This window comes from Hyperolius riggenbachi, chromosome 9 (genome assembly GCF_040937935.1).
Source record: "Hyperolius riggenbachi isolate aHypRig1 chromosome 9, aHypRig1.pri, whole genome shotgun sequence".
In the NCBI taxonomy this organism is placed as follows: domain Eukaryota; kingdom Metazoa; phylum Chordata; class Amphibia; order Anura; family Hyperoliidae; genus Hyperolius; species Hyperolius riggenbachi.
In genome coordinates, this window is record NC_090654.1 from 143,474,732 (window position 1) to 143,499,795 (window position 25,064).

Here is a 25,064-nt window from a genome sequence, read left to right on the forward strand (position 1 = left end):
GTGATAATTACTGATCACAGTCAGATCTATATTAGGGTCACTAGGATACACTAAAAACGCAGTGTTTGACTGATCAGGCCTGATCGTTCGCCTGCACTTGCGTTCAGCCCGCCCCACCGCAGTGACAGAATTTTTTTTCTGATCACTGCAAAAAACACTGTACTATAGCTGTGGCGCTGTAAAGATCAGTTTTGATTTTTTTTTTTTTTATCAAAACTCCGTGACCACAGCTTTCTACTTCACAAGTACTCCCTTTTACTAGGTAGGTGCTCTTTTTCCTGGGTAGTCTCAGAGGAATACCTCCTAAATTTAGCAGTCCACCATGGCAAAAAAGGGCTATTCCGGTGAAGAGGCCGCCGAGATTCTTGGCCAGTGGGGTGAGTGCAATTGGGAAGCCTCATCCGATGAATCATCCGGGTCAGAATACGAACCGGTGAACAGCAGTGGCTCTCTGACCGATAGCAATGACGAGGTTGAGGTCCCGGCTAGAGCGAGGCGTACCACACCCCATGTCACTGGACCGCAGGTGGTGCAAGATCAGATTCAAGGGCAGCAGAGTGGTGCTAGCGCTGATCCGCGTTTTATTGGTGAGGCATGCACCAGCAGTGTAGCATCTCCTGGACCTAGCACCAGTACTACCATAGACCCTGGTGAAGTGGCGAGCACCAGCATGGTATCAGAAACTGGTTCAGTGGCACGTGCATTAAGACCCGAGCAAAACGGGCCTGTACTACCTATAGTTTCCCTGATGTGCTGGCAAATCCCAATTGGCAATCCCCTGGTTCCGCCGCACCCGTACTGCCCACTTTCACCGCCCAGGCAGACACCCCAAAGTTTTCAGAGAGGGGCATGAGGAGTCCGTGGCAGATTTCTTTTTTTTTTTTTTGTCGCAAGTTAGCAGAAATGGAAACTTTTTTTTTATTTTTTCACAAAGTATCATTTTTCTCTAACTTGTGACAAAAAATAAAATCTTCTATGAACTCACCATGCCTCTTAGTGAATACATTTGGGATGTCTTCTTTCCAAAATGGGGTCATTTGGGGGGTATTAATACTATCCTGGAATTCTAGCACCTCATGAAACATGACATGACAGGTGCTCAGAAAAGTCAGAGATGCTTCAAACTGGGGAAATTCACTTTTTGCACCATAGTATGTAAACACTATAACTTTTATCCAAACCAAAAAAAAATCCAATAAGTGTATATTTATTGATCAAAGACATGTAGCACAATAAATTTAGCCAAAAATGTATATAGAAATTTTACTTTATTTGAAAAATGTCACACCTGAAAGTAAAAAAAAACATTTTTTGGACAAAATTCATGTCTTTTTTTGATGAATATAATAAAAACTAATCATCGCAGCAGCAATCAAATAGCACCAAAAGAAAGCTGTATTCATGACAAGAAAAGGAGGTAAAATTCATGTAGGTGGTAGGTTGTATGACCAACCAATAAATTGTTAAAGCTGCAGTGGTCTGAGTGGAAAAAAAAGTGTCTGGTCCTTAACCACCCTGGTGGTATTGACGAGCTCAGCTCGTCCAGGAAAAACTTGCTGAAAGCGGTATTGACGAGCTGAGCTCGTCAATACTGCCAGGGAGATTTATTGTTTCTCTGCCCCGCCGGCTGCACTTTTCCCTCATCAGAGGGATTCCCCAGGATGGCTGGATGCCTGTCAGCACGCTGTGGGTAGCGATCTGTGCTACCCACAGCGTGCAGAACTAGCATCCAGCCACCCTGGGGAATCCCCGTGCAGCCATCGGAGCAGAGAATGTGCTCAGCAGCATGCGGGATTCCCCTTCTGTGCTGCGGGTGGCTGGTGCGGGGATCCCCTCTGTGCGGGGGGAGGGTGTCCCCTTCTGTGCTGGCTGGTAGTGGCCGGTACCGGCGGGGATCCTCTCTGTGGGGAGGGGGGGGGGAGGGGGCATCCCCGTAATGTGCGTGCGGGTGACCCTGTAGTGTGTGTGTGGGGGGGCGGGTATCCCCCCTATGGGGCGAGTCTTGGCCGGTCGGGGACACCCCCTTCTGTGCGGGGGGGGGGGAGGTGGGTGTCCCCTTCTATGAGAGCTGTGGGTGGCCTTTCCCTCCTCCCTCTCTGTCCCCCGTGCCCTCCTCACCCCCGATCCTGTGTCCCCCCCCGTCCCGTGTCTCCCCCCTGTCAGTCAAAAGCCCTGCTTTACTCACCTGAGGGCTTTCTCCTGCGCTGGCCGAGATGCACACCCTCCATCTCCATCGCCGAAGTCCCGGTCTCTGTAATTACAGTACGCGGCTTGGTGACGTCACCAAGCCGCGTACAGTAATTACAGAGAACACGAGACTTCGCGATGGAGGAGGAAGTGCGCCGCTTCCGCCGCAGGAGCAAGCCCTCAGGTGAGTAGATCAGGGCTTCTGACGGGGGAGACACGGGATTGGGGGGGGGGGCACGGGGATCGGAAGGGATGGGGGGAAGAGGAGGGAGACGCCACCCACAGCCCTCATAGATGGGGACACCCACCTCCCCCCACAACAGAAGGGGGTGTCCCCGACAGACCATGACTAGCCCCCATAGAAGGGGATATCCCCCACACACACAGAAGGGCCACCCAGCCACCTGCACGCACAGTATGGGGATCCCCCCCACAGAGGGGATCCCCACCGGCCACTACCAGCCAGCACAGAAGGGGAGCCCCCCCACAGAAGGGACACCCGGCCAGAGTCAGGGGGCATCGGGGGCAATGGGGGGGGGGCAGAGGCACCCGCAAACCTGGCTCCCTATACATATGACTCCCTACACCTGGCTGCACATCTGTCTCCTATACACCTGGCTGCACATCTGTCTCCTATACACCTGGCTGCACATCTGTCTCCTATACACCTGGCTGCACATCTGTCTCCTATACACCTGGCTGCACATCTGTCTCCTATACACCTGGCTGCACATCTGTCTCCTATACACCTGGCTGCACATCTGTCTCCTATACACCTGGCAAACATCTGTCTCCTATACACCTGGCTGCACATCTGTCTCCTATACACCTGGCTGCACATCTGTCTCCTATACACCTGGCTGCACATCTGTCTCCTATACACCTGGCTGCACATCTGTCTCCTATACACCTGGCTGCGCATCTGTCTCCTATACACCTGGCAAACATCTGTCTCCTATACACCTGGCTGCACATCTGTCTCCTATACACCTGGCTGCACATCTGTCTCCTATACACCTGGCTGCACATCTGTCTCCTATACACCTGGCTGCACATCTGTCTCCTATACACCTGGCAAACATCTGTCTCCTATACACCTGGCTGCACATCTGTCTCCTATACACCTGGCAAACATCTTGCTCCCTATATACCTGGCAAAACATCTGGCTAAACTATTCCTGGCTAATACATCTGGCTAACTACACCTGGCTGCACATCTGGCTAACTATACATCTGGCTAACTATACCTGGCTATACATCTGGCTAACTATACCTGGCTATACATCTGGCTAACTATACCTGGCTATACATCTGGGTCTTATACTCACCATTGGCATGCTGATCCCTCGTCGCGTACCTCTGATAGCTTCCCCGGTGCCTTCTTCCATGTCCCTTGGCGGATTTTGCTTCTCCCTTAGAGATCACATGTCCCCCGTCGATCGGCGTTGATGGAACCAGTGTCACACAGCATCATCAAAATCTCGCAGCAAACACTTTTTTTTTAAAATTTAATTCAATACAATAACCTGTATTGAATTCAATACAAAAAAAAAAGATTGCAAAAAAAAAAAATTGGTTGAAAATTATGGGAAATTAATTGAACCACTTTTTGCACGGAAATCCTGGGGAAATAGAACGCCAGGGTGGCTACGGAGGTTTAAGGCTGCAGTCCTTAAAGCGGACCCAAACCAAACATTTTTTTAATTCAAAATATTTAGTTGCACCACTCTGACACATACAAAGATAAAGAAACACTCCTTCAAGCCTATGAGCATTTCAGTGCATGCTTTTCACCCTTCTCTTTTCATAACTAGGATTATACAGGTGGCAGCCATTAGCAATTCCTCCTGTGCCAGACACCTGCTACTCCACCAGTTTGCCGGATTCTGTCTCGGCTATGTGAAAGGAAGGGAGGGATTCCTCCATTAAATGTAAAATATTTTATATTTGTCATTATGCAGTTAATAAAAAGGCTGCTTTTTATTATTATAATTTAGAAAATAGATTTTATTTCTGAAATCTTGTATTTTTAATTTGGGTCCACTTTCAGTGCTTAAAAAGCATGTTATTGATAAGATGTTAAATATCACCTTGTAGAATACTTAAAGAAAAAGTGAATTGGATCGGACCCAATGGGCTCAATTCTGGTAGCTATGTGAGGTAAATATTTTTTTGCAGGTAAAATACCTCATGAGGTATTTTCCTCTTCTTTTATCAATTCTGAAAGATTTTTCTCCATTTCCGAACATGAGGTAAAACATGTGTTCGTGGATAGGGAACTGGCTAATGGACAGAAAATAAAGAGTTGTGGTCAATGGATCATACTCAAAATGGGAGACTGTTAGCAGTGGGGTCCCACAGGGGTCTGTTCTGGGTCCAGTGCTCTTCAATTTATTTATTAATGACCTAGTAGATGCAGTAGTGAGCAATGTTGCTATTTTTGCAGATGATACAAAATTATGTAGAATCATCAACTCTCAGGAAGATAGTGTCATATTGCAACAGGATCTGGCTAGGATGGCTATATGGGCACATACATGGCAGACGGAATTCAATGTTGAAAAATGTAAATTCATGCATTTTGGACGTACTAATGATCTAGCACCATACAAAATAAATGGGATACAGTTGGGGACATCAAACTTGGAGAAGGACTTAGGAGTACTCATTGACAACAAGTTAAATAATCGTACTCAATGCCAAGCAGCTGCAGCTAAAGCTAACAACATTTTGGGATGCATTAAAAGGGAAATAAAAACTCGAGATGCTAGCATAATATTGCCCCTGTTTAACTCTCTAGTAAGGCCACATCTGGAATATGGAATTCAGTTCTGGGCACCACATTACAAAAAAGATATTGCAGTTTTAGAGCAGGTGCAGAGACGAGCAACAAAATTGATACGTGGGATGGAAGGTCTCACTTATCAAGAAAGGTTAGATAAACTGGGTTTATTTAGTCTAGAGAAAAGACGCCTTAGAGGGGATCTAATTAACATGTATAAATACATCAGAGGGCAATATAATAGCTTGGCAGATTAGCTTTTTGTCCCTAGGCCTTCTCAAAGGACTAGAGGACATGATCTGCGCATGGAGGAATAACGTTTTAGCCATTTATTTAGGAAAGGGTTCTTTACAGTAAGAGTGATTAAGATGTGGAATGCATTGCCACAGGAAGTCGTTATGGCAAACTCTATACCTGCATTTAAAGGGGGCTTAGATGCTTTCCTTGCGTTGAAAGACATCCATGGCTACAATTACTAGGTAATGCCTAATGATGTTGATCCAGGGATTTTATCTGATTGCCATCTGGAGTCGGGAAGGAATTTTTCCCTTTAGGAGCTAATTGGACCATGCCTTGTAAGGGTTTTTTCGCCTTCCTCTGGATCAACAGGGATATGTGAGGGAGCAGGCTGGTGTTGTACTTTATACTGGTTGAACTCGATGGATGTATGTCTTTTTTCAACCAAAATAACTATGTAACTATGAGGTAAATGCATAGAGTGAGGTAAAACAAGAGGTATTTCAGTGGTAAGCCTGCAGCAAATAAGTAATAATCTTTCATTGTCTTCCATAAGTTAGGATAGTCTTTGGAAGATGTTTTTGTTTTTGTTTTTTGAGGAGGGAAGGTGTATTTGATTATGTAGCAACCTATGAAAAGTAAATTTATAGGCATCCATTATAAAAAAAATAAAATTCTAGCTCATTTACCTTTAGAGGCTGGAGGGAGGGGTTGGATCACTTTTAGAGGCTGGGGGGGGGGGGGCGGTCGGAGCACTTTTAGAGGCTGGGGGAGGGGTCAGCACTTTTAGAGACTGGGGGTGTGAGTACTTTTACGTTTTACTTTTAGAGGCTGAGGGTCTGGAAGGGGGTTACAGCACTTTTACTTTTAGAGGCTGCTGGGGAGGGGGGAGGGGGAGGCCTCTGAGCACTTTTAACCAGAGGAGGAGGGGGTAGAATCGGTGTTTGCCACAGTTTTACTTAATTTTTTTAAAAATAGAGGCTGTGGGTTGGAGCATTTTTACCAACCAGAGGTTGGGGAATGGCAATGTTGAGGGGGGGGGGGGGGGGGGGGCGGCAGATGAAAGATTGTACAGGGTTTGGAGCACTTTTTCTTTTTTTAAAACAAAATGGAACTTGGGGGGGGGGGGTATGGGGATTCGTTGGACAGATCACTTTTACTTATTTCAGCTGAAAAGGCTCCATGTTATGTGACAGATATCACAATTCTGTCACAGCAGTGCATTTATCATGTGGTAGAGGTAGGTCTAATTATGTGAGGTAAAAGACATGCAAACACGCACCTTATTTCACTTCAGAAAAGTGTGAGGTATTTCACTACTAAATACCACACATTTTTAGTAGAAAATTACCACATGAATTGCCTCATGAAATTACAGGAGTTAAAACTTTACTTAAAGGAATACTATCGATACCCAAGTGTTCTAAAATGACAGTGTGCAAATAATGTCTAAGTAGCTGTGTAAACATTTTCCTACTTTTCATGTTAAATATCAGATGCAAAAGCTGTCATTTATTGAGGGTAGGATTTAGCTATATTGTGACAAATCAATTGCAGAAGGGGTGTCTGCTTCAATGCACAGCCAGAGTTGCATATTAGACTACAGAAAGCAAATATCAAACATATCAAACTCTGAAAGCAAAAACAGTATGAAAAAGCTGTGACAATTAGTTACATTTCCTCTGCTCTCTTCAGACACCTCAGTCAGAAACACAGGACACAGAAGCTGCAGCTATTGGGAGCTCTCTTCTCTGTCACACACAGAGCTACACATAGAGTTAACTGATGAAGTGTGAGGGGAATTTCCCCTCTCCTCATGGCTCAGTCAGCCATCAGTAAAGTTTGAATGTATTTTGATAACAGTAAACAAAGAAGTTGCTACTAAAATGTATCCACCAGTACTTGGCAGCACTTCCCAAACAATTCCTGTGTCAATTGAAAAAATATGTGAATCGATAGTATTCCTTTAAACTACCAGAATTCAAAAGTTGATTTCCCTCATGAGGTAAACCCAATTCCATGAGGTAATTATTTACTAAACGCTACCAGAATTGAGCCCTATGTGTCTTGTACAAAAAGTGGACTTCAGACCCTTGTGTGATAAAGTAAGAGTGCTAGTCACTGTGCCACCTGTCAATCAATTTTAATCATATACCTGCTCCAGTGAGGTAAGAGGATCAGAATGGAATTAACAGAAACTATTAGAAGCTGCATATCAAACGAACATATACAACTGGTTCCTACATGCATATACAGTTGCCCATCAGCAAAGAAAAAGTGCCTTAATTACCTTTCTCCTACTGCAATTCTCCTCTGGACAACTTCATATCATTCAGGATGGACTAAAAATTGTCCAGATAGTGCTATTGGCAGTGAAGTAGCAGATCGGACTTCTGGCCCTCTGCAATACATGGGCCTCAATTCACTAAGCTTATCCCCTGTCTTTAATAACGTTTCTAGAGTGGTCACCATGGTGATGAGGCATGTCGTATTCAGGAAACATTTTACCTCAGGCAGACCTAAAGTTAACTCTTCTGTCTTTAAAGAGAACCCGAGGTGGGTTTGAAGAATATTATCTGCATACAGAGGCTGGATCTGCCTATACAGCCCAGCCTCTGTTGCTATCCCAAACCCCCCTAAGGTCCCCCTGCACTCTGCAATCCCTCATAAATCACAGCCACGCTGCTGACAAACAGCTTGTCAGAGCTGGCTGTGTTTATCTCTATAGTGTCAGTCTGCTGCTCTCCCCGCCTCCTGCAGAACTCCAGTCCCCGCCTGCATCTCTTCCCTCCCTGCTGATTGGAGGGAAGGGACGGGGGCAGGGACCGGAGCTATGCAGGAGGCGGGGGAGCAGCTGAGACTGACACTACAGATGTAAACACAGCCTCACAGCACGGCTGTGATTTATGAGGGATTGCAGAGTGCAGGGGGACCTTAGTGGGGTTTGGGATAGCAACAGAGGCTGGGCTGTATAGGCAGATCCAGCCTCTGTATGCAGATAACATTCTTTAAACACACCTCGGGTTCTCTTTAAGTTAACTCTTCAATCCTTAAAATAACTCCACAGTTAAAGAAAGGCTGTTTATTAACTGCATGTGAAAATAACTACAGAGGAGGTAAATTAACTACAGAGGAGGTAACTTAAGGAATGAAGAGATACGATAACTCTCTCACTGTGTGGAGGTAAGTTTTCTCTTGCCCTATTATCTCCAACATGATCTTAGTGAATTGAGGCCATGGTATCTTATGAAATTCCAGTAACAGAGAGGGCCAAGGCAGAGACTTGGCGCCGAGCTCTGAGGGAGCACCTTTGCTCCCCCCTTGCCCAGCCATATGCAAAGTGCAGCAAGCAGAGCGTATTTGTATCTTACCTGTCTGCGCCATCCCTCTTCAGTCTGCCACTTCCCATCTCTAGTAGTGTCCTTCATTATGTGTGCCTCCATAGTCCTAGAGAGGAGATGCATATGGGGGGAGCTACCTTATACTGGAAGCACACCTGCTTATCTATATTGGGTAATAGGGCTGCCTAATACTGGGGGCACATATGGCTACTTATACCAGTAAGGGGGAGCTACCTAATACTGGAGGCAAATCAGGATAGCTATACTGGAGAAGAGGGCTACTTAATACTGAGGGAACATCTGGCTAACTTATAGTGGGGCAGGCAAGATTTTGGGGTGGGGAGTATTTCTGACTGTTGCTGGAGAACCTTACCTGGCCCTGGTAACATACTACAATTAAAAATACATACATTTATATTATTCACTTACCAATATCAGTAGTTTCTGTTAATGTACGATGTACAATATTAGTAAAAATGGCTAAAAACTTTCACCTTTGGGTTTATTTGTACTTTTATGTGTATATCTAAAACGCATAAAAGCTACAGGGGCTCTGGGGCACTTTTTAAACCTAAAAGAGAAAGTTCCTATGCAAAAATAAATAAATAAATAAATAAAAGCTCTTAGTAACTTATAGTAGTACAGGTATTAGGAAACTGAATATTATTTAAAAAAATGAGAGAAACGTATAGGTCAAAAGTAGTTTACACTAATAAAGCTGCACTCTCTCACATGTTTTGATGCAAAGACTATAATAAATGCAAATTATTATAATCAATCAATGAGCTTCAAGAGTCTATTATTATTGTGGGGCACAGACAGAGCACACCTCCCCCCAATTCCCAGATTCAGAATACATATCAGGCTGAGAACCAGGGTCAGTACTTGAATAGCTGTAAACTGGCATTTGCTCATGACCCAAGCTCCTTTAAAGAGTAACTGTCAGGCTGCAGAAGCTAATTTAAACCTCTATTCTCCTGTGTTAAACAGTTTAGAAGGAAGCTCAAAAGCCATTAGTGAAGATAAAAATCTCAGTTACCTTTGATGTGTGCTTATCAGCAAGTCTGTTATAGACCCATAAAGACGCAAGCCGCATACTAAACTGCAAAGCATTCTGGGGCCCTCCCCTCGGCTGCTAATGAGACGTTACAGAAGCTTGTAATCAGTCCAGTGTGTAGCACTGATAAATCTCGGGGCAGAGTACTCTGCAGGAGTCAGCTATTGTTCCTAGCCACATGGCTCATTAATATTCACTGCACACTGTGTTGTTCAAGTAGGAGCTTATCTGTGATCAGGAAGCAGGCAGGACATGACGACACATTTGACAGAAAAACATGGAGCCTGCCATGAGCTGTCAGGAGCATCTATCTCTGCATATACTATATACAAATTCTGTGAAATCCAAACGTGGACAGTGAAATGCATATGTAATGTAAGTACAGCCAATCTTTAGCTACTGATATATGTGTTTATTTTCTCTGAGACCTTATACCTAACAGCTCCTCTTTAAGACCTGTAAGCCTGTACTGTAATTGTACAGGTCACAACTTTACAGTCAATACAGTACTAAAATGTAAGGGGCTTAGTGTATATTTTTGCCTAGGGCCCCATTTTACGCAAAACATGTCTTGTTTAGGATTTGATCATTTAAAAAATCATACCTTCCAGCTTCAGAATTGAGAAAAAATATACATAAGTTGGATCTGACTGACTGATCTAAACCAGTTATTCTCAACCTGGGTTGCTGTGAAACCCCTTCAGGGGGTCTGCAGTATTTTTGACATTTTTCATGGCTTCCTCTAGCCCCTGGCGGCCGTGCTGTACTATCGCCCCAGCTCTGGTGTTCCGGTAACCTCTCCATTGGAGAAGCTGACCTCGGCAGGTCGGCATCGGCTGCACCTGCACGAGCCCCGCTGGCATTTCCGTTCAGTAAATTTCTCACTTTAGGTTTGCTTTAAGCCAAAGTCAGTTAGCTGTAGTACTTACAAATATATTTCATGATAATATGGACCTGCTGACCTGCTCTTTGCTTTGTGTGTGTGTGTGGTTTTTTTTCTTATGCTTTTTTGTTTATGTTTGAGCTTTTGTATGTGTTGCATCCAATTCCCTTATTTAATGTGACAATGGCTTCTTAGTCCTTGTGAAACTTTGGTTTGTTGCAAGGCGTGCTTTATTTTTCTTTCATATCTTTAGGCGCAACACTTTTGCCCTTCCAGAAAACACTGTAGAAAATTGAAATTTAGAAAACTTTTTTTTGTAATTTTTACCACTGTTTCCAAATTGAAACGAGGAATGTGACCAGTTGAAATGGGCTAGTAAAAAAAAAATATATACAAATATATATACCATATTTGCTGTCATGTAAGATGCACTTTTCCTCCCCTTAAAATGGGCAGAAAAAGTCTCTGCATCTTATACTGCTTGTAGGCCATTCTGACATGTGATTTTAATTGCATGTTTCTGCAATAAAGAGCTTTTCTTCCTGAAGCGGTGCTGCTGACATCTTTTCCTGCATGCTTGATCCTGGAGGGCTACGGGATCTTATCAGCTAGAGCACACTTGTCTCCATTGGAGTGCTGGATCTAACATTGTTATCGTTTTATACGGCAAAGGCAGGGAATCCGACCCACCGCCATCAGGGATTCCCTGCCTGTGTGCCTGGCTCCCCCGTGTGCCTCTCCTCCCTCCCCCTTGTGTCTCCTACTGCTGAACGCACAGGGAGGGGTAGGAGACACAAGGGGGAGGGAGGAGAGGCACGTGGGTGAGCCAGGCACACTGCAGGCACATGGGGAGACCAGAGGAGACATGGGGGAGACCGGAGGAGACATGGGGGACACAGGAGGAGACATGGGGGACACAGGAGGAGACAGGGGGAGACAGGAAGACACATGGGGGACACAGGATGACAAATGGGGGAGACAGGAGGCGTGCATCAAAAAAGGATGCCTGGAAAAAAGGGTGCAGGATATAGCCGAAATTATAAGTTTTAATGTAAAACAATATTTTTCGTTTATAGCTTATAAACGAAAATCTAGTGCTAAGTAGGTTGAATAAATGGAAATAAAACGGCAAAATACCATCTATAACAAAAACAAAATTGGAAATAAAACGTCAAATAGCGTCTATAGCAAAAAACGATATTTACACTAGATTTTACAGGTATTTTGCTGCAATTATACCTAACTGTAGGCTCACCCCCCCTTGTGTAAATATACATAATTTAATACATTGTATATATTACAAATATTTTACTGTAACTATACCTAACCCTACCCTCACACAGAACCCTCCCTGTACCTATCCCTAACCTCTAGACCCCCCTGGTGGTGCCTAACCCTAAAACCCCCCTGGTGGTGCCTAACCCTAAGATCCCCCTGGTGGTGCCTAACCACTACCTAACCCTAAGACCCCCCTGGTAGTGCCTAACCCTAACCACCCCCCTGGTGGTGCCGAACCCTAAGACCTCCCTGGTGGTGCCTAACCCTACAATCTCCCCTGGTGGTGCCTAACCCTAACCATCCCCCTGGTGGTGCCTAACCCTAACCATCCCCCTGGTGTTGCCTAACCCTAACCACCCCCCTGGTGGTGCCTAACCCTAACCATCCCCACTGCACAAACACCCTTACACACATATACACAATAATATATTTAATCCTTAAAATATTTCACTATAAAGAAAATAGAATAATTTATATTAAAAATCTTAAAATAATGGTAATATTAAAAGCGATCTATTAGTACGTTAATAAATCTGAAAGCTATAATCGACGCATTATAAGTCTAAAAAAAGTTAATACCAAAAGCAATGTATTACTAATAGAATAAGGTTGAAAACGATATTTAAGCATTATACGTATGAAAACGAATATTAGAATGATAAAATAAGTGTAAACGAAAATGTACTTGTTACAGTCCTGAAAGCGAAATTTAAAAACAAAAATAAGTAAAACCTCCTATAAGCAAAATTTTAGAACGAAAAAATAAATAAAACACAAAGTAAAAATGAATTTGTAAACAATATTTGTAATAAACCTTATTCTGTAAACGAAAACTTTTGTTAACACGATCCCTGCAACCGCTCTTTCTCGGGCGCCAAAATTTCCTCTCGGGCGCCCAATAGCCGATATTTTGCATTGCAGTCTATGGCGGCGCATGGGGATACAAGAGGACACATTGGGAAGACATGATGACACATGGGAGAGATGTGGAGGATACAGAAGGAGATATGGGGACAAAGGAGGACACATGGGGAACGCAGGAGGACACCATTTGGGGAGGACATGTACAAAACGCTCCTGAAATATGGACGCACCAGGTTTGGTTAATTTTTTTCCTCTGGTTTTTGCCCTCTAAACCTAGGTGCATCTTATATTCCAGAGGGTCTTTTACAGTGGAAAATGCGTATCTTCTAATGAAGTAGGTTAATGGAAGCACTATTGTAACCAGTTGTTTTTCACTCTGTATGCTTGGGGAAGGAAAACTATTTATTTATCATACCACAACGGTGTGTGGTAGTATAAAATTGTTCCTTATTAAAGAGGATCCGAGATGAACTTTTACTCATTGCATAATTGTGTTCCTTTCCTATTGTTTATAGGGCATTCCTCAAGCCAAATACTTTTTTGATTTTGTTTTAATACTCTTAAAGAGACACTGAAGCGAGAATAAATCTCGCTTCAGTGCTTATATTCAGCAGGGACATGTGTGCCCCTGCTAAAACGCCGCTATCCCGCGGCTGAACGGGGGTCCCTTCACCCCCAACCCCCCCCCCCCCCCCCTGCAAAATCATTGACCAACTTGGTCGTAAATTTTGCTCTTCCTGGAGGCAGGGCTAACGGCTGCAGCCCTGCCTCTCAGCGCGTCTATCAGACGCGCATCGCCGCCTCTCCCCCGCCCCTCTCAGTGAAGGAAGACTGAGAGGGGTGGGGGAGAGGTGGAGGTACGCGTCTGATAGACGCGCGAGAGGCAGGGCTGCGGCGGTTAGCCCTGCCCCAATGCGGAAGCGCTCCCCCGCTGCACGGAGGGGATTTGGGGGATCAGGGACCCCCGTTAAGCCGCGGGATAGCGGCATTTTAGCAGGGGCACACATGCCCCTGCTATCTATGAGGTCTGAAGCGATATTTATTCTCACTTCAGACTCTCTTTAATTCCCTATAAACTAAACAAGCCACGCCCACAGGTTTTCAGAGAGCCAAGGCACTTTCAGACAGTAGCAAGGGCTCATGAGAGCTCAGTCTGGGCAGAAGGAGTGGGAGGTATTACTAGCCAGAGATTTCAGAGGCAGAGGGGAAGAGGAGGGGGATCAGGTTTTTTTGCTCAAGATGCAGATAAGCCTGCCTCTGTGTAATGTTTACAAACAATATGGCTGCTGTTATTGTATCACAAGAAGAAATAATCATATTCTATTAAAACTGTTTGCAGCTAGATTTGCTGTGTAGACTATCTAAACTTTAGATAAGATATATATAGACAAGTTACTTGTTATAGTTAGTTTTTAATCTCGGATCTGCTTTACTAAACTTTTTACATAAGGTAAACAAGTCCAATAACTAACAAGGTATGTACTAAAGCGGATGTGATTGCAGCAAATGAGAGTTGATTAAACAAATCACATGCTTCTCCGTGAGTTCCCCTAGACATGACCCTCACTAAAGGCATCCATTAACACTGTGATGAAGTAAAATGTATGGATACCTTACTTTTGACCAAACACCAAAGGTGAGAGATTTTAAATATGAAAAGTGGACAGCAGACAAGAGCCTAAACTCACTCGTTATAGCTGTTTAAATTTATTACATGGCTTTTTGATAATGGCTTACCTTACAGACATGTTGTGACACATTCAGAGTTAGTTAAAAGTGAACCAAATGATTTAAACAGGGGAGTATGGCTTATGTAGGTCCGCCCACATTTCTTCATAGTTAATTGTGTATTGTCATGATCACATTGAACACTCCCCTCTCTTCCCCCCCCCCCCCCCCCCCAGTTGCTCCTCTTCTTTCCATGATATCCCTCAACATACCGCTATTGTCAATGCTGTTGCCTTTGCCAATGTTTCATTATGTTTTATTTGTTGCTGGTAATGCAGGGAAAGCCCCGCCCAGCAGTGACATCACCATGTCCAATGTTGCCTCCCTTGGGGATGTGACTTTCCTAGGCGGGCCTGGCTACCCCTCGCCAGTTGTGACTTCAGACGGTTACTACCAACTATCTGCCTGGCATACTCTAAAAACCCAGGGTAAGAGGGGCTTCTTTTTTCTGCTGGTTAGGCTCTCTACGTAGTTTAATTAACATGAAAATGTAGGTTAGCCCTGTGCTGGCTAACGCACATTAGGCCTCATTCCCCCTTCCATTCTGCTTGTGCTCATCTTCCATGCAAGTTCTAACACCTTGGTGCATTTTCGTGCTTTAGATAGACTTATTTGGCTGCTTGTGGGCTAGTGGGCAAGCGTGCATGAGCTGTGCATGAAACAGCACTGAACTCATTAAATGTGATAATTGTGTATGTGTTTAGACTTGTTTGTCTAATTCATATCCTCTTTCTGAAAGACTTCAAGCTGTAGAAGGTGCTAATGAATAAAATCGGCACATATGTGTGGGGGGTGGGGTGGGTAAGCACCTCAATTTCCTTTCTCTTGCAGGAATTCAATGTGTCAGCCTAATGCATCCGTATGATCCATATTTTAAGTATTATGTTATCAGTGTAGCTACTATTGGGTATACAAATGGCAAAACTAGCAACATTGTCATCCTACCAGAAACCACCAGAATATCGTCAAACTCTTTCAGACAAATGTTAATTTTTTTTTTATTAGAGTATTATTAAGTAATATTATTATACCAAACAAGATGAGTATAGAACAAACATTTCAATAATGTAATAGAAATGTATTTTTATTAAAATTAGATGCTGTATGGCATAAGTACACCTGCATGTTTCTGCGCTGATTCCAGCAACATATCAATATTGCATACTGATACGTATTGCTAAAATCCACACAGAAGCGTTCGCCTGTGCACAGGCCCTTACACCATTACAGCAACTTTGTATTCAGTAATGTCACAAATCCCTAGTGATTTCCTAACCTTCATTCTCATGACTAATATAGGTGACATCCAAAATGGTAGTTAACTAGCTTTGAACAAAAAATTACTATTCTGTGTGATTGTTCTCAAACTATTCTCCTCCATCTCACCTTTCTCTTGCACTACCAGCTGTCCTTGTCAAACCATTCTCCTGCTCCTCTGCTTGCTACTTTCCCATTCACATCATTTTCTTTTTCAGGTCCCTACTTTTTGTCACATCTTTTTTTTGCTACTATGCCCCACCTGTCACTATCACATCGTCCTTCCTGGCTGATGTGCCCTCCACTATTCCTATTGCTTCATTCTCCTGCTCCTATGGGTCTACTACCACAGTTGCATCATACTTTTGCTTCTGTGCCAGCAGCTGTAGTCCGTCTCATACTATGTTATTCTTCTAACTCTGTTCCAACATCCTTGTCACATCATTCTCCTTTTGTTTTTGTCACGCGATTTTTCTGCTCCTTCGTTCTCATGACAAATTGTTCTCCTGCTCCTATGCTCCCTACTGCTCCTATCACACCATTCTGTTGCTATAGTGCCCACCCACCACCACATGACTGTGACCTCTGTCTCCAATCACCAACATACCATTCTCTTGCTTTTGTGCTCTGCCCTTAACATTGTCAATTCCCTGCCTTAATCCCCTTGTCCTTGGTATGCCATTCTTCTTTAATCCAACCACTTTTACACTGTTCTCCTGCTTCTATGGTTTTCCCCTGTCCTTGTAACACCATTATCCTGCTTATGTAGTGCCTCCTGTCTCTGTTACACTATTTCTCTGTTATGGTACCTACAGTCCATGTCACACCATGCTTCTACTTCTGTGCTCCTTGCTGTCCATGTCACATTATTCTCCTGCTCTCCTGGACATCAGACTTCCCCAACCCCTACTGTTAATTCCAAATCTTTTTTTTCTACTTCAGTGCCCTTCCAACACAGATTTCCCTGTCATGCCGTATTTTTGCACCTGTCACAGGATTATTTTGCACCTGTTCCCCATTATGTACCCCTATTCATCTATTCTTTTACCACTCTTTTGCTTGTACCATTCTGCTTTTTGTTTTCCTAGTTCTTTCCCAGCCACAAACTAATTTATGGGCTCAGAGTGGTTAAGGAAAGAATTGATGATGGAATGCCAGTTTGTACAAAGAGAGTATGGACCGCATAGATGCCTGATTATGCGTCGAGTAATCTACAGCAAAATAATTTTACAGACATTTTTAATTTCTTGCCTTGGTTGTGTCTGAAGGTTCAGCCTTATAAGGGAGCTTTACTAGTCGGCCTGTATTTTACAGAGAGCACCAAAAAAACTACACATTTTCCTGCTTGGAAAAAAATGGCTGTTTTAGGGTACATTCACACAGTGCGCATTTCATAATATGTGCGTTTATAATGTGTGTGAACTGCAAAAGACACTGCACATGTTATAACAAACACGTTAATTCAAAGCCTGGGTACGAGTTAGAATAATGCGATCCATTACAATGCAGAGAGGTGTACATGCCATAGAATTGTATAGGCAGTGAGTTCACATACACAATTTTCCTACAATGCAATGGATATAGGGCTCGATCCAATTCCTGAAGTATCGCTCATCGCTGGCGAGTTCTAAAATCAGGGAACTATTCAATTAAAGTTAGCACTCGGCAGGGTACTAAAAACGTGCTTGGGCAATTTAACTGCCAAACAAGTTCTTTACATCCTATGCAGTTTCCCTTTTCATGCTGCTGGGAAATGATGCTTCCTGTCAAATATGATCGTTGGCTTAACACACATCCTCTGTCACAGTAACCTAGCATCTGGAAGCCTCCAGAGCTCCCATCTAGACTACAAATTTGACAGTTACATTTACTAAATATCAAGCAAAACATGGTATCAAAATCAGCATGGTCTTTAAAGTGCAGCTGTGCAATAGAAAAAGTGCTGGTGCATAAGGTGCTCTGAAGTAAACATATGATCAGGAACCAACCTAAGAGGTAAGTGCAAAAGTGCAGGCTGAGTGACAACCATAGCAAAAGACCAGAATATGCAGTTTCTTGCACCTGCATAAAAAAGACCTGAAAAATGTCTGTGCAAAAGAGCCACCAAATTTGCACAATAGTTAAAAAAGGCAACCAGCTGTGCATAAAGGTCCCTGTGCAACAGAAATCACGATTGTCAGCGCCAAAAGATGAACAGAGGTTAACAAAAGCTACAACCAAGAGATCACATACAATAGTTAAACGTTTCAGATTAAAGTGAACAAAAACCAGTGCTAAGTGATGAGAGAAAAACAAGTCAAGAGAACCACTGAATGAGTGAAAGAGAGCTGCAGAGAGGGAGGCAGCAGTGCCAAGATGCTGAAAGACAGCTCCATGGCTCCCCATATCCAGGTATACAGGAGCAATGCTTAGATTAATAACTACTATTCACCTGAGTAATGTTCTTGACGCTCAGCCATTGCCCGAGTGAAGCTGGCACGGTAATCCTCGTGCGATGGCCAGGCAATAAGTAGCTTGCACGTTCTAGCACAGGCATGGGCAAACTTGGCCCTCCAGCTGTTAAAGAACTACAAGTCCCACAATGCATTGCAGGAATCTGACAGCCACAGTCATGAAGTCATAAAGGCAAATGCATTGTGGGACTTGTAGTTCCGTAACAGCTGGAGGGCCGAGTTTGCCCATGCCTGTTCTAGCAACGAATCACCTGGAATAAGATATGGTCCATAGTTTAAATGCACCCTCAGTGTCCAGACCATTCAATTATTGTACTGATAATTTAAAATTTAGGGCACACTTGGAAAATGTGTAATCACTGCAGGTAATGCAGCAAAAGATTGTTTTACCAGTGGTTATTTTCTGTATGTGAATAATTTGGAAAATATCACAAAAAAGGGGAGGGGAGAGAGAGAGAGAAACACGTTTTGAGTAGTCTTTATCCATGCTCCTCTCCAACAGCAAAATAAATATAATCAGAGGCTATTTATGGCTGCTCTACAGATCCACTCAGCTCTAAAGAATTGATTTCCAACACATAAAAACATCCCTATCCTCCAATGTGACGAGGCATGTATTTTTAACTTCAAAAAATGATTACCTTTCCTCGCCTAGTCACCACTACTATGCCCCCAGCTGGTGTTCAGCAGGTTCAAGTAACTGATTAGAATCAGGAAACAGAGAAAATACAATTTCCCAGCATTTTCCAGGGAGGAAATTGTTCAAAGACAGGAGAGCTTTTGAAAAAAAGTAAAAAAAAGAAAAGAAATTCTCAGCATTGGGCCTTCATTGTAAGTGCACGTGTGTAATTATAATTGTGTTATATTAGTTTATGTGATTGCAATACCTGCTGTCCTGTCTTTGAAGCAGATAGCTCATTACCTCTCGGCAGCTGAGCGCACTCTGGTTTCATTGGCTCTCACTTTTCATTGCATTAGCAGTGCAGTGCACGGTTTTCAGATGAACCATGGCTAGGCTGAATTAGGTTGACTTGAGCCCTGGAATAGGCAGCCTTTGGGGAGAGAGACCAGTCACATTAGGTGCCATTGCAGCAACCACATAGTTACATAGTTACATAGTTATTTTGGTTGAAAAAAGACATACGTCCATCGAGTTCAACCAGTATAAAGTACAACACCAGCCTGCTCCCTCACATATCCCTGTTGATCCAGAGGAAGGCGAAAAAACCCTTACAAGGCATGGTCCAATTAGCCCCTAAAGGGAAAAATTCCTTCCCGACTCCAGATGGCAATCAGATAAAATCCCTGGATCAACATCATTAGGCATTACCTAGTAATTGTAGCCATGGATGTCTTTCAACGCAAGGAAAGCATCTAAGCCCCCTTTAAATGCAGGTATAGAGTTTGCCATAACGACTTCCTGTGGCAATGCATTCCACATCTTAATCACTCTTACTGTAAAGAACCCTTTCCTAAATAAATGGCTAAAACATTTTTCCTCCATGCGCAGATCATGTCCTCTAGTCCTTTGAGAAGGCCTAGGGACAAAAAGCTCATCCGCCAAGGTATTATATTGCCCTCTGATGTATTTATACATGTTAATTAGATCCCCTCTAAGGCGTCTTTTCTCTAGACTAAATAAACCCAGTTTATCTAACCTTTCTCGATAAGTGAGACCTTCCATCCCACGCATCAATTTTGTTGCTCGTCTCTGCACCTGCTCTAAAACTGCAATATCAAAACCACAATGGATTAAATGCCACTTTTAGCAGAAACCTTGCTGTCTAATGAGATGCAGTCTTTTTTTCTGAAATATCCTTCTGTTCTTTTATAAATGTTAATTCTTCACTGAGGATATTCATCAGAAAAGTAACCACTGTGGCCATTGTTGTATATGTCTAGGAAAAAAGTGATAGAGGACTCTTAAAGCGGTATAAAACCCTGACATAATATTCAATAAAAACATGTTTTCCTACTTTTTATATGCCATACGGTTATCATATTTGCTTTTGTGCATAAGTATTATTATTCATTTAGAAATTATACGTTCCCAAAGTACACTTTTTTTGTCTTTGCATTTTATTTATAACTGCTTTATTCATGTTCTAACATAAGCAGAAATGCTTTCTGGTTGTCTGACTTTGTTCAGCAGAGCCTGCAGTGTCAGAGAAGTGTTTATTTACATTCCTCACTTGATACAATCAAATACAAGATAACATTATCTGCACTTTGGATGCATCCAGCTTTGCTTGCAGGGAACTTCTAAGTCCTGTGTGTAACCCTTTGAATGCTGTTCTCGCAAAAAAAATGCTGGTTGTATATATGCTGTAAATCATCTATTAGAGAAAAGAAGAAATACTGGGTTTCATTCAGCTTTAAAGAGACATTGAAGTCTCATAAAAATCATCTTTTTATTTCAAAAATGTCTTTAACAGGATAGCCCTAACTAAAACGCTGCATCCCCGTGCTGTAATCTAACTACATCCCCCTCTAACTCCCCCCGCCCTCTCCCCCACAAAATCCATTACTTTCTTGGTCGTGAATTTTGCTGCTGGAGGAGGCAGAGCTGCGGCTGACACCCAGGTTCAACATTAGCTGGAATGGGGGGAGGGAGTAACGAGGGGACACAGAGGAATGGCAAAGCTCTAAGGGATCCACAGCCTTCCCTCCTCTTAAATGAGTACAGTATCTACATTGTTTCAGGAGATAACAGTTCTCATTTAAGTAGTCACATTCATCCACATAATTAATCAAATAGTCATATGCCCCCCATAAAAATATTTAGTTACAAGCTTCGAGATAAAATAATTAAGTAGCCAGGTGCCTCAGGATAAACAAATTAAAGAGCCAGGTGCACCAAGATACACAAATTAAGTAGCCAAGTCTCCACTATATACATAAAGCCATGTTCCCCAGATAACAGAATTGAGTAACCCCTAGATATCAATATAAGGTAGCCAGGTGTGCACCCAGCCAGTTAGTGGTATTAAGTAAACCTGTCAGTTCCCCCGATTATTAGGAAGCCATGTATGATCCCCTCCTCAGATAGTAGTATTAGGTAGCTAGATGTAATAAAAAAAGGGTACTTATCCGTTAGCCGGGCGCATCCGGCAGGTGGCGACAAACCTCCACCAAAGTTACATCTTTCCCTACTATCCATGTCGGCCTGGAGGGGGAATAGTAATTAGCGCCACCTGCCAGATGCGCCCGGCTAACGGATAAGTACCAAAAAAAGTGCTTCATTTTTACAATAATTATGTATAAATGATTTATCAGTGTTTGCTCATTGTAAAAATCAGCTACTGATTGGGATTTCAGTTCTTGGGGGGGTTCAATTCTTGGTTACGCTTTCTCTTTAAGTAGTCCCTCACTTAGAAGTATTAGGTAGACAGATGAGCCCCTCAAATAGTATTAGGTACAGTTTTGCTCATAATTTTACATACTCTGGCAGAATGTATGATTCCTTAACCATTGTTCATAGAATATGAAGGATAACACAAAATATTTTCTTTCTCATGGTTAGTGGTTGATTGAAGCCATTTATTGTCAAACAACTGTATTTACTCTTTTTAAATCAAAATCACTACACAAAGTACTCAAATGACCCTGATCAAAAGTTTACATACACTGGATTTCATCTGGTAGACTCAGATGGTCCACCACATTCATTTTTGTGTATTAAACTAAGCCTCTCCTTGAGGTTGTCTATCACTCCTAGGAGAAACAAATTCAGTTTTATGCTAAAGCACTGATGAAGGGCATACGCCCAAAACAAACTCATTGTCTAGAAAATCATTTTTTTCTACCCCAAGCCAAAATTTGTAATACTATTGATCTCATGAGGATGTGATTGTCGATTTTTTTTGTATCTGTATTTGTGATCTTTATGAAAATTGACCGATTGAAGTGATTATTTTTAAACAAGGAATGTTTTTGTATTTTGTGTAAATTAACTTTTTGCTGCCCGCTCCTGGCTCCCCCAGGACCACTCAACGCCAATTGGCATGAAGTTCTGGGGGAGGAGATTGCAGGGGATTGTGTGCGCATCCCCGCTTGAATGACGTAGCTCAGCTCCCATCGGCGATCGCGCCATCTATTTACATCATACAGCGCTGCGATCTATGGCAGCGCTGTATTGGGGTCACTCGTGTCACTCGGCTGTCACCTCTGGAGGCTCAGGAGCGATCAGCTGTCATAGGCTGTTGCCTATGACAGCCGATCGCTGTCGTGGGCTGGCAGGGGTAGGAAGGGGGAGATAAGGGGTTGGTGGGCAGAAAAGGGGGGGGGGGCAGAATCACTTGTGTGCTGAGTTGTACGGCTCTGCAGCAAGCCCTTAAAGCTGCAGTGGCCTGAATTGTAAAAAATAGCTTGGTCACTAGAGGGGTGTAAGCCTATGGTCCTGAAGTGGTAAAATGTTGAACTCTCTTTTTGAACTGCAAAATAATGTTGTGGTATCTTAAAGAAATGTACAGTCCTTGCTTAACTATCAAGCCAAGATTGTGCCCCCAGTATAGGTAGCCTTCCTCCCCCAGTATAGGTAGTCAATGTTGTTCCCCCAGTAAATGATAGCCCCCTTCCCCAAGTATAAGTAGCTAAGGTTTTTCACCAGTATAGGTAGCCATCCATCCCCCAGTATAGGCAACTAAGGTTGTCCCCCCAGTATAGGAAGCCCCCTCCCTCGAGTATAGGTAGCCCAGTTAGTCACTAGGATAGATAGCTAGAGGTGACCCCTTTCACTAGGCCTGCCCCGTCCTCCTCCTCATGCTGCACCGCCAGCCGGAGGCCGATTCACACTGGCTTCTGCCCGGCTTCAAACAGCATCACGTTTCTTTTGGGGGCTTTCGCATGCTTTCAGCAGCTTCCTATCGCAATCTGCGTTTTTCATCTCCGTAGGGGGACACGAAGACGTGGCAGTAATCGACCCTGGATGCCGCATGTAGTGTCCGGGGTCACCTGGAACGACGGGGAAAATCAGGATCGGAACACCGTATTCGCACAAACGCCGGTAAATGATACCTGATACAAACGCCCCAATTCACTTGAATGGGAGCATTTACGAGTCTCGGACGCTAACGGGCCCTAACACACTCACAAGTGTGATTCAGAGACTACTAATGCCAGTGCGATCAGCACTTCTGCCAGCAAATGGTATTGTTTAAAAGGGAATAAATGTCAGTCTGAATATACCTCCCACTTATGTTCCCTTTAAGCAGGAGATTAAAAATGTTTTCCTTGGAGAAAGAGTGAATTGAATAAAGGCCATTATCTTTAATGCTAATACAACTAAACTAGGGAAAAACACTCTGCATTGCCTTTATCAGAGACACATATAGTTTACATTGAAGAAATATTATTATTATTATAGCACCAACATCTTCCACAGCGCTGGACAGAGTACATTGTCTTGTCACTTAACTGTCCCTCAGAGGAGCTCCCTACCATGGTCATATGTCCATGTATGTATCATGCAGTGTATGTATTGTAGTCTAGGGCCAATTTTAGGGGGTAGCCAATTAACTTAGCAGAATGTTTTTCGAATGTGGGAGGAAACTGGGGTGCCCAAAGAAAACCCACAGATAGTGTCCTGGCTGGGATTTGAACTGGGAACCCAATGATGCAAGGCGAGAGTGCTAACTACCACCATGCTACCCAGAATATGGAAAGGATATGGGTGTTTTATTTTGTTTAGAGTGTCTGAGGTTCTTGTTATAAAGCGATTCATTTTTCACTCAAATAGGAACTCCAGTGAAAATAATGTAATAAAAAACTGCTTCATTTTTACAATAATTATGTATAAATGATTTAGTCAGTGTTTGCCCATTGTAAAATCTTTCCTCTCCTTCATTTACATTCTGACATTTATCACATGGTGAAATGTTTACTGCTGGCAGGTGATGTCACTAGAAGTAGCTGCTGCTTCCTTTTTTGGCGGTTGGAAACATCTGTAAACAGCTATTTCCCACAATGCAACAAGGTTCACAGACATGAAACTGCCAGGACCATGTACCTCACAGTTTCCTGTGGGAGGGTTTTAACCACAATATCAGCCATACAGGGCCCCCTGATGATCCGTTTGTGAAAAGGAATAGATTTCTCATGTAAAAGGGGGTATCGGCTACTGATTGGGATGAAGTTCAATTCTTGGTCACGGTTTTTCTTTAACCTTAAAAACTCCATAAACATAGTTTCCTGGGCATAATTGATATGCCTGGGTGGGATAACAGAGCTTTAAGACCTAATTTAGCTTTTTGAGTATAAAAAAAATCAACAAAAAATGTAACTAAAATCAAACGCAGCAAACCAAAATCAACAACTTCCCTTTCCTGCTACAAAGCAGTCATTTATCTCCATGGACCGAGCCTGCTCTGGAGTTAGCTCTGAGAGTTTACACCGTCACCGTAACTGGTCAGTATTTTACTGGGAAGACCATTAACAATAAGTCATGTCGTCCATGTTATTGATGGGAAAAATATAGTAAGGTTGGTGCTTCTCTAGGTGGCAATTAAAAAAAAAATCCAGAAAATGTAACTGAAACAAAACCATAAATGATGGGACATGTTAGAAAAATCTTTATGTTCGATCTAATGGAATAATCGATCTAAATTATCTAATCGAAAAAAAAAAATGAAAAAATTGTACCATGTATGGCCATAATTTAGCCCTTTATGCCTTCCAGGTGGTTCTGGGTCACCATGAGCTATCTGGGTATTTCATCACATCTAACCTCTAATCTATTAAAATATCAGATATTGGCCTCAATTCACTAAGATAATGTTGGAGATAAGGCAAGAGAAAACTTACCACCACACAGTGAGAGAGTTATCTTATCTCTTCATTCCTTAAGTTACCTTCTCTGTAGTTATTTTCACACGCAGTTAATTAAAGCAGTAGGATCAGCCATACTATGCCAGGGAAAAAAACACATATATAAGTAGATAAATACTTGATCTACTTACATAACACATGTATTATACTGTCCACGTTTTGATTTCAGTGA

The 25,064-nt window shown here is 42.9% G+C and overlaps 1 protein-coding gene across 7 annotated transcripts in view; it reads left to right on the forward strand.

Annotated features, from left to right (window-relative positions):
• The window catches only part of SEMA6C (semaphorin 6C), a 464,232-nt gene that overhangs the window by 431,267 nt on the left and 7,901 nt on the right, over positions 1 to 25,064 (forward strand). For 6 of the 7 annotated variants that reach the window (XM_068253590.1, XM_068253592.1, XM_068253589.1 and 3 more), the window contains one exon: positions 14,636 to 14,785. The exons of the other annotated variant lie outside the window; for it this stretch is intronic. In XM_068253590.1, the coding sequence (XP_068109691.1) occupies positions 14,636 to 14,785 (150 nt within the window). The remainder of the gene's footprint in view (positions 1 to 14,635; positions 14,786 to 25,064) is intronic. 7 annotated transcript variants of the gene reach the window in all.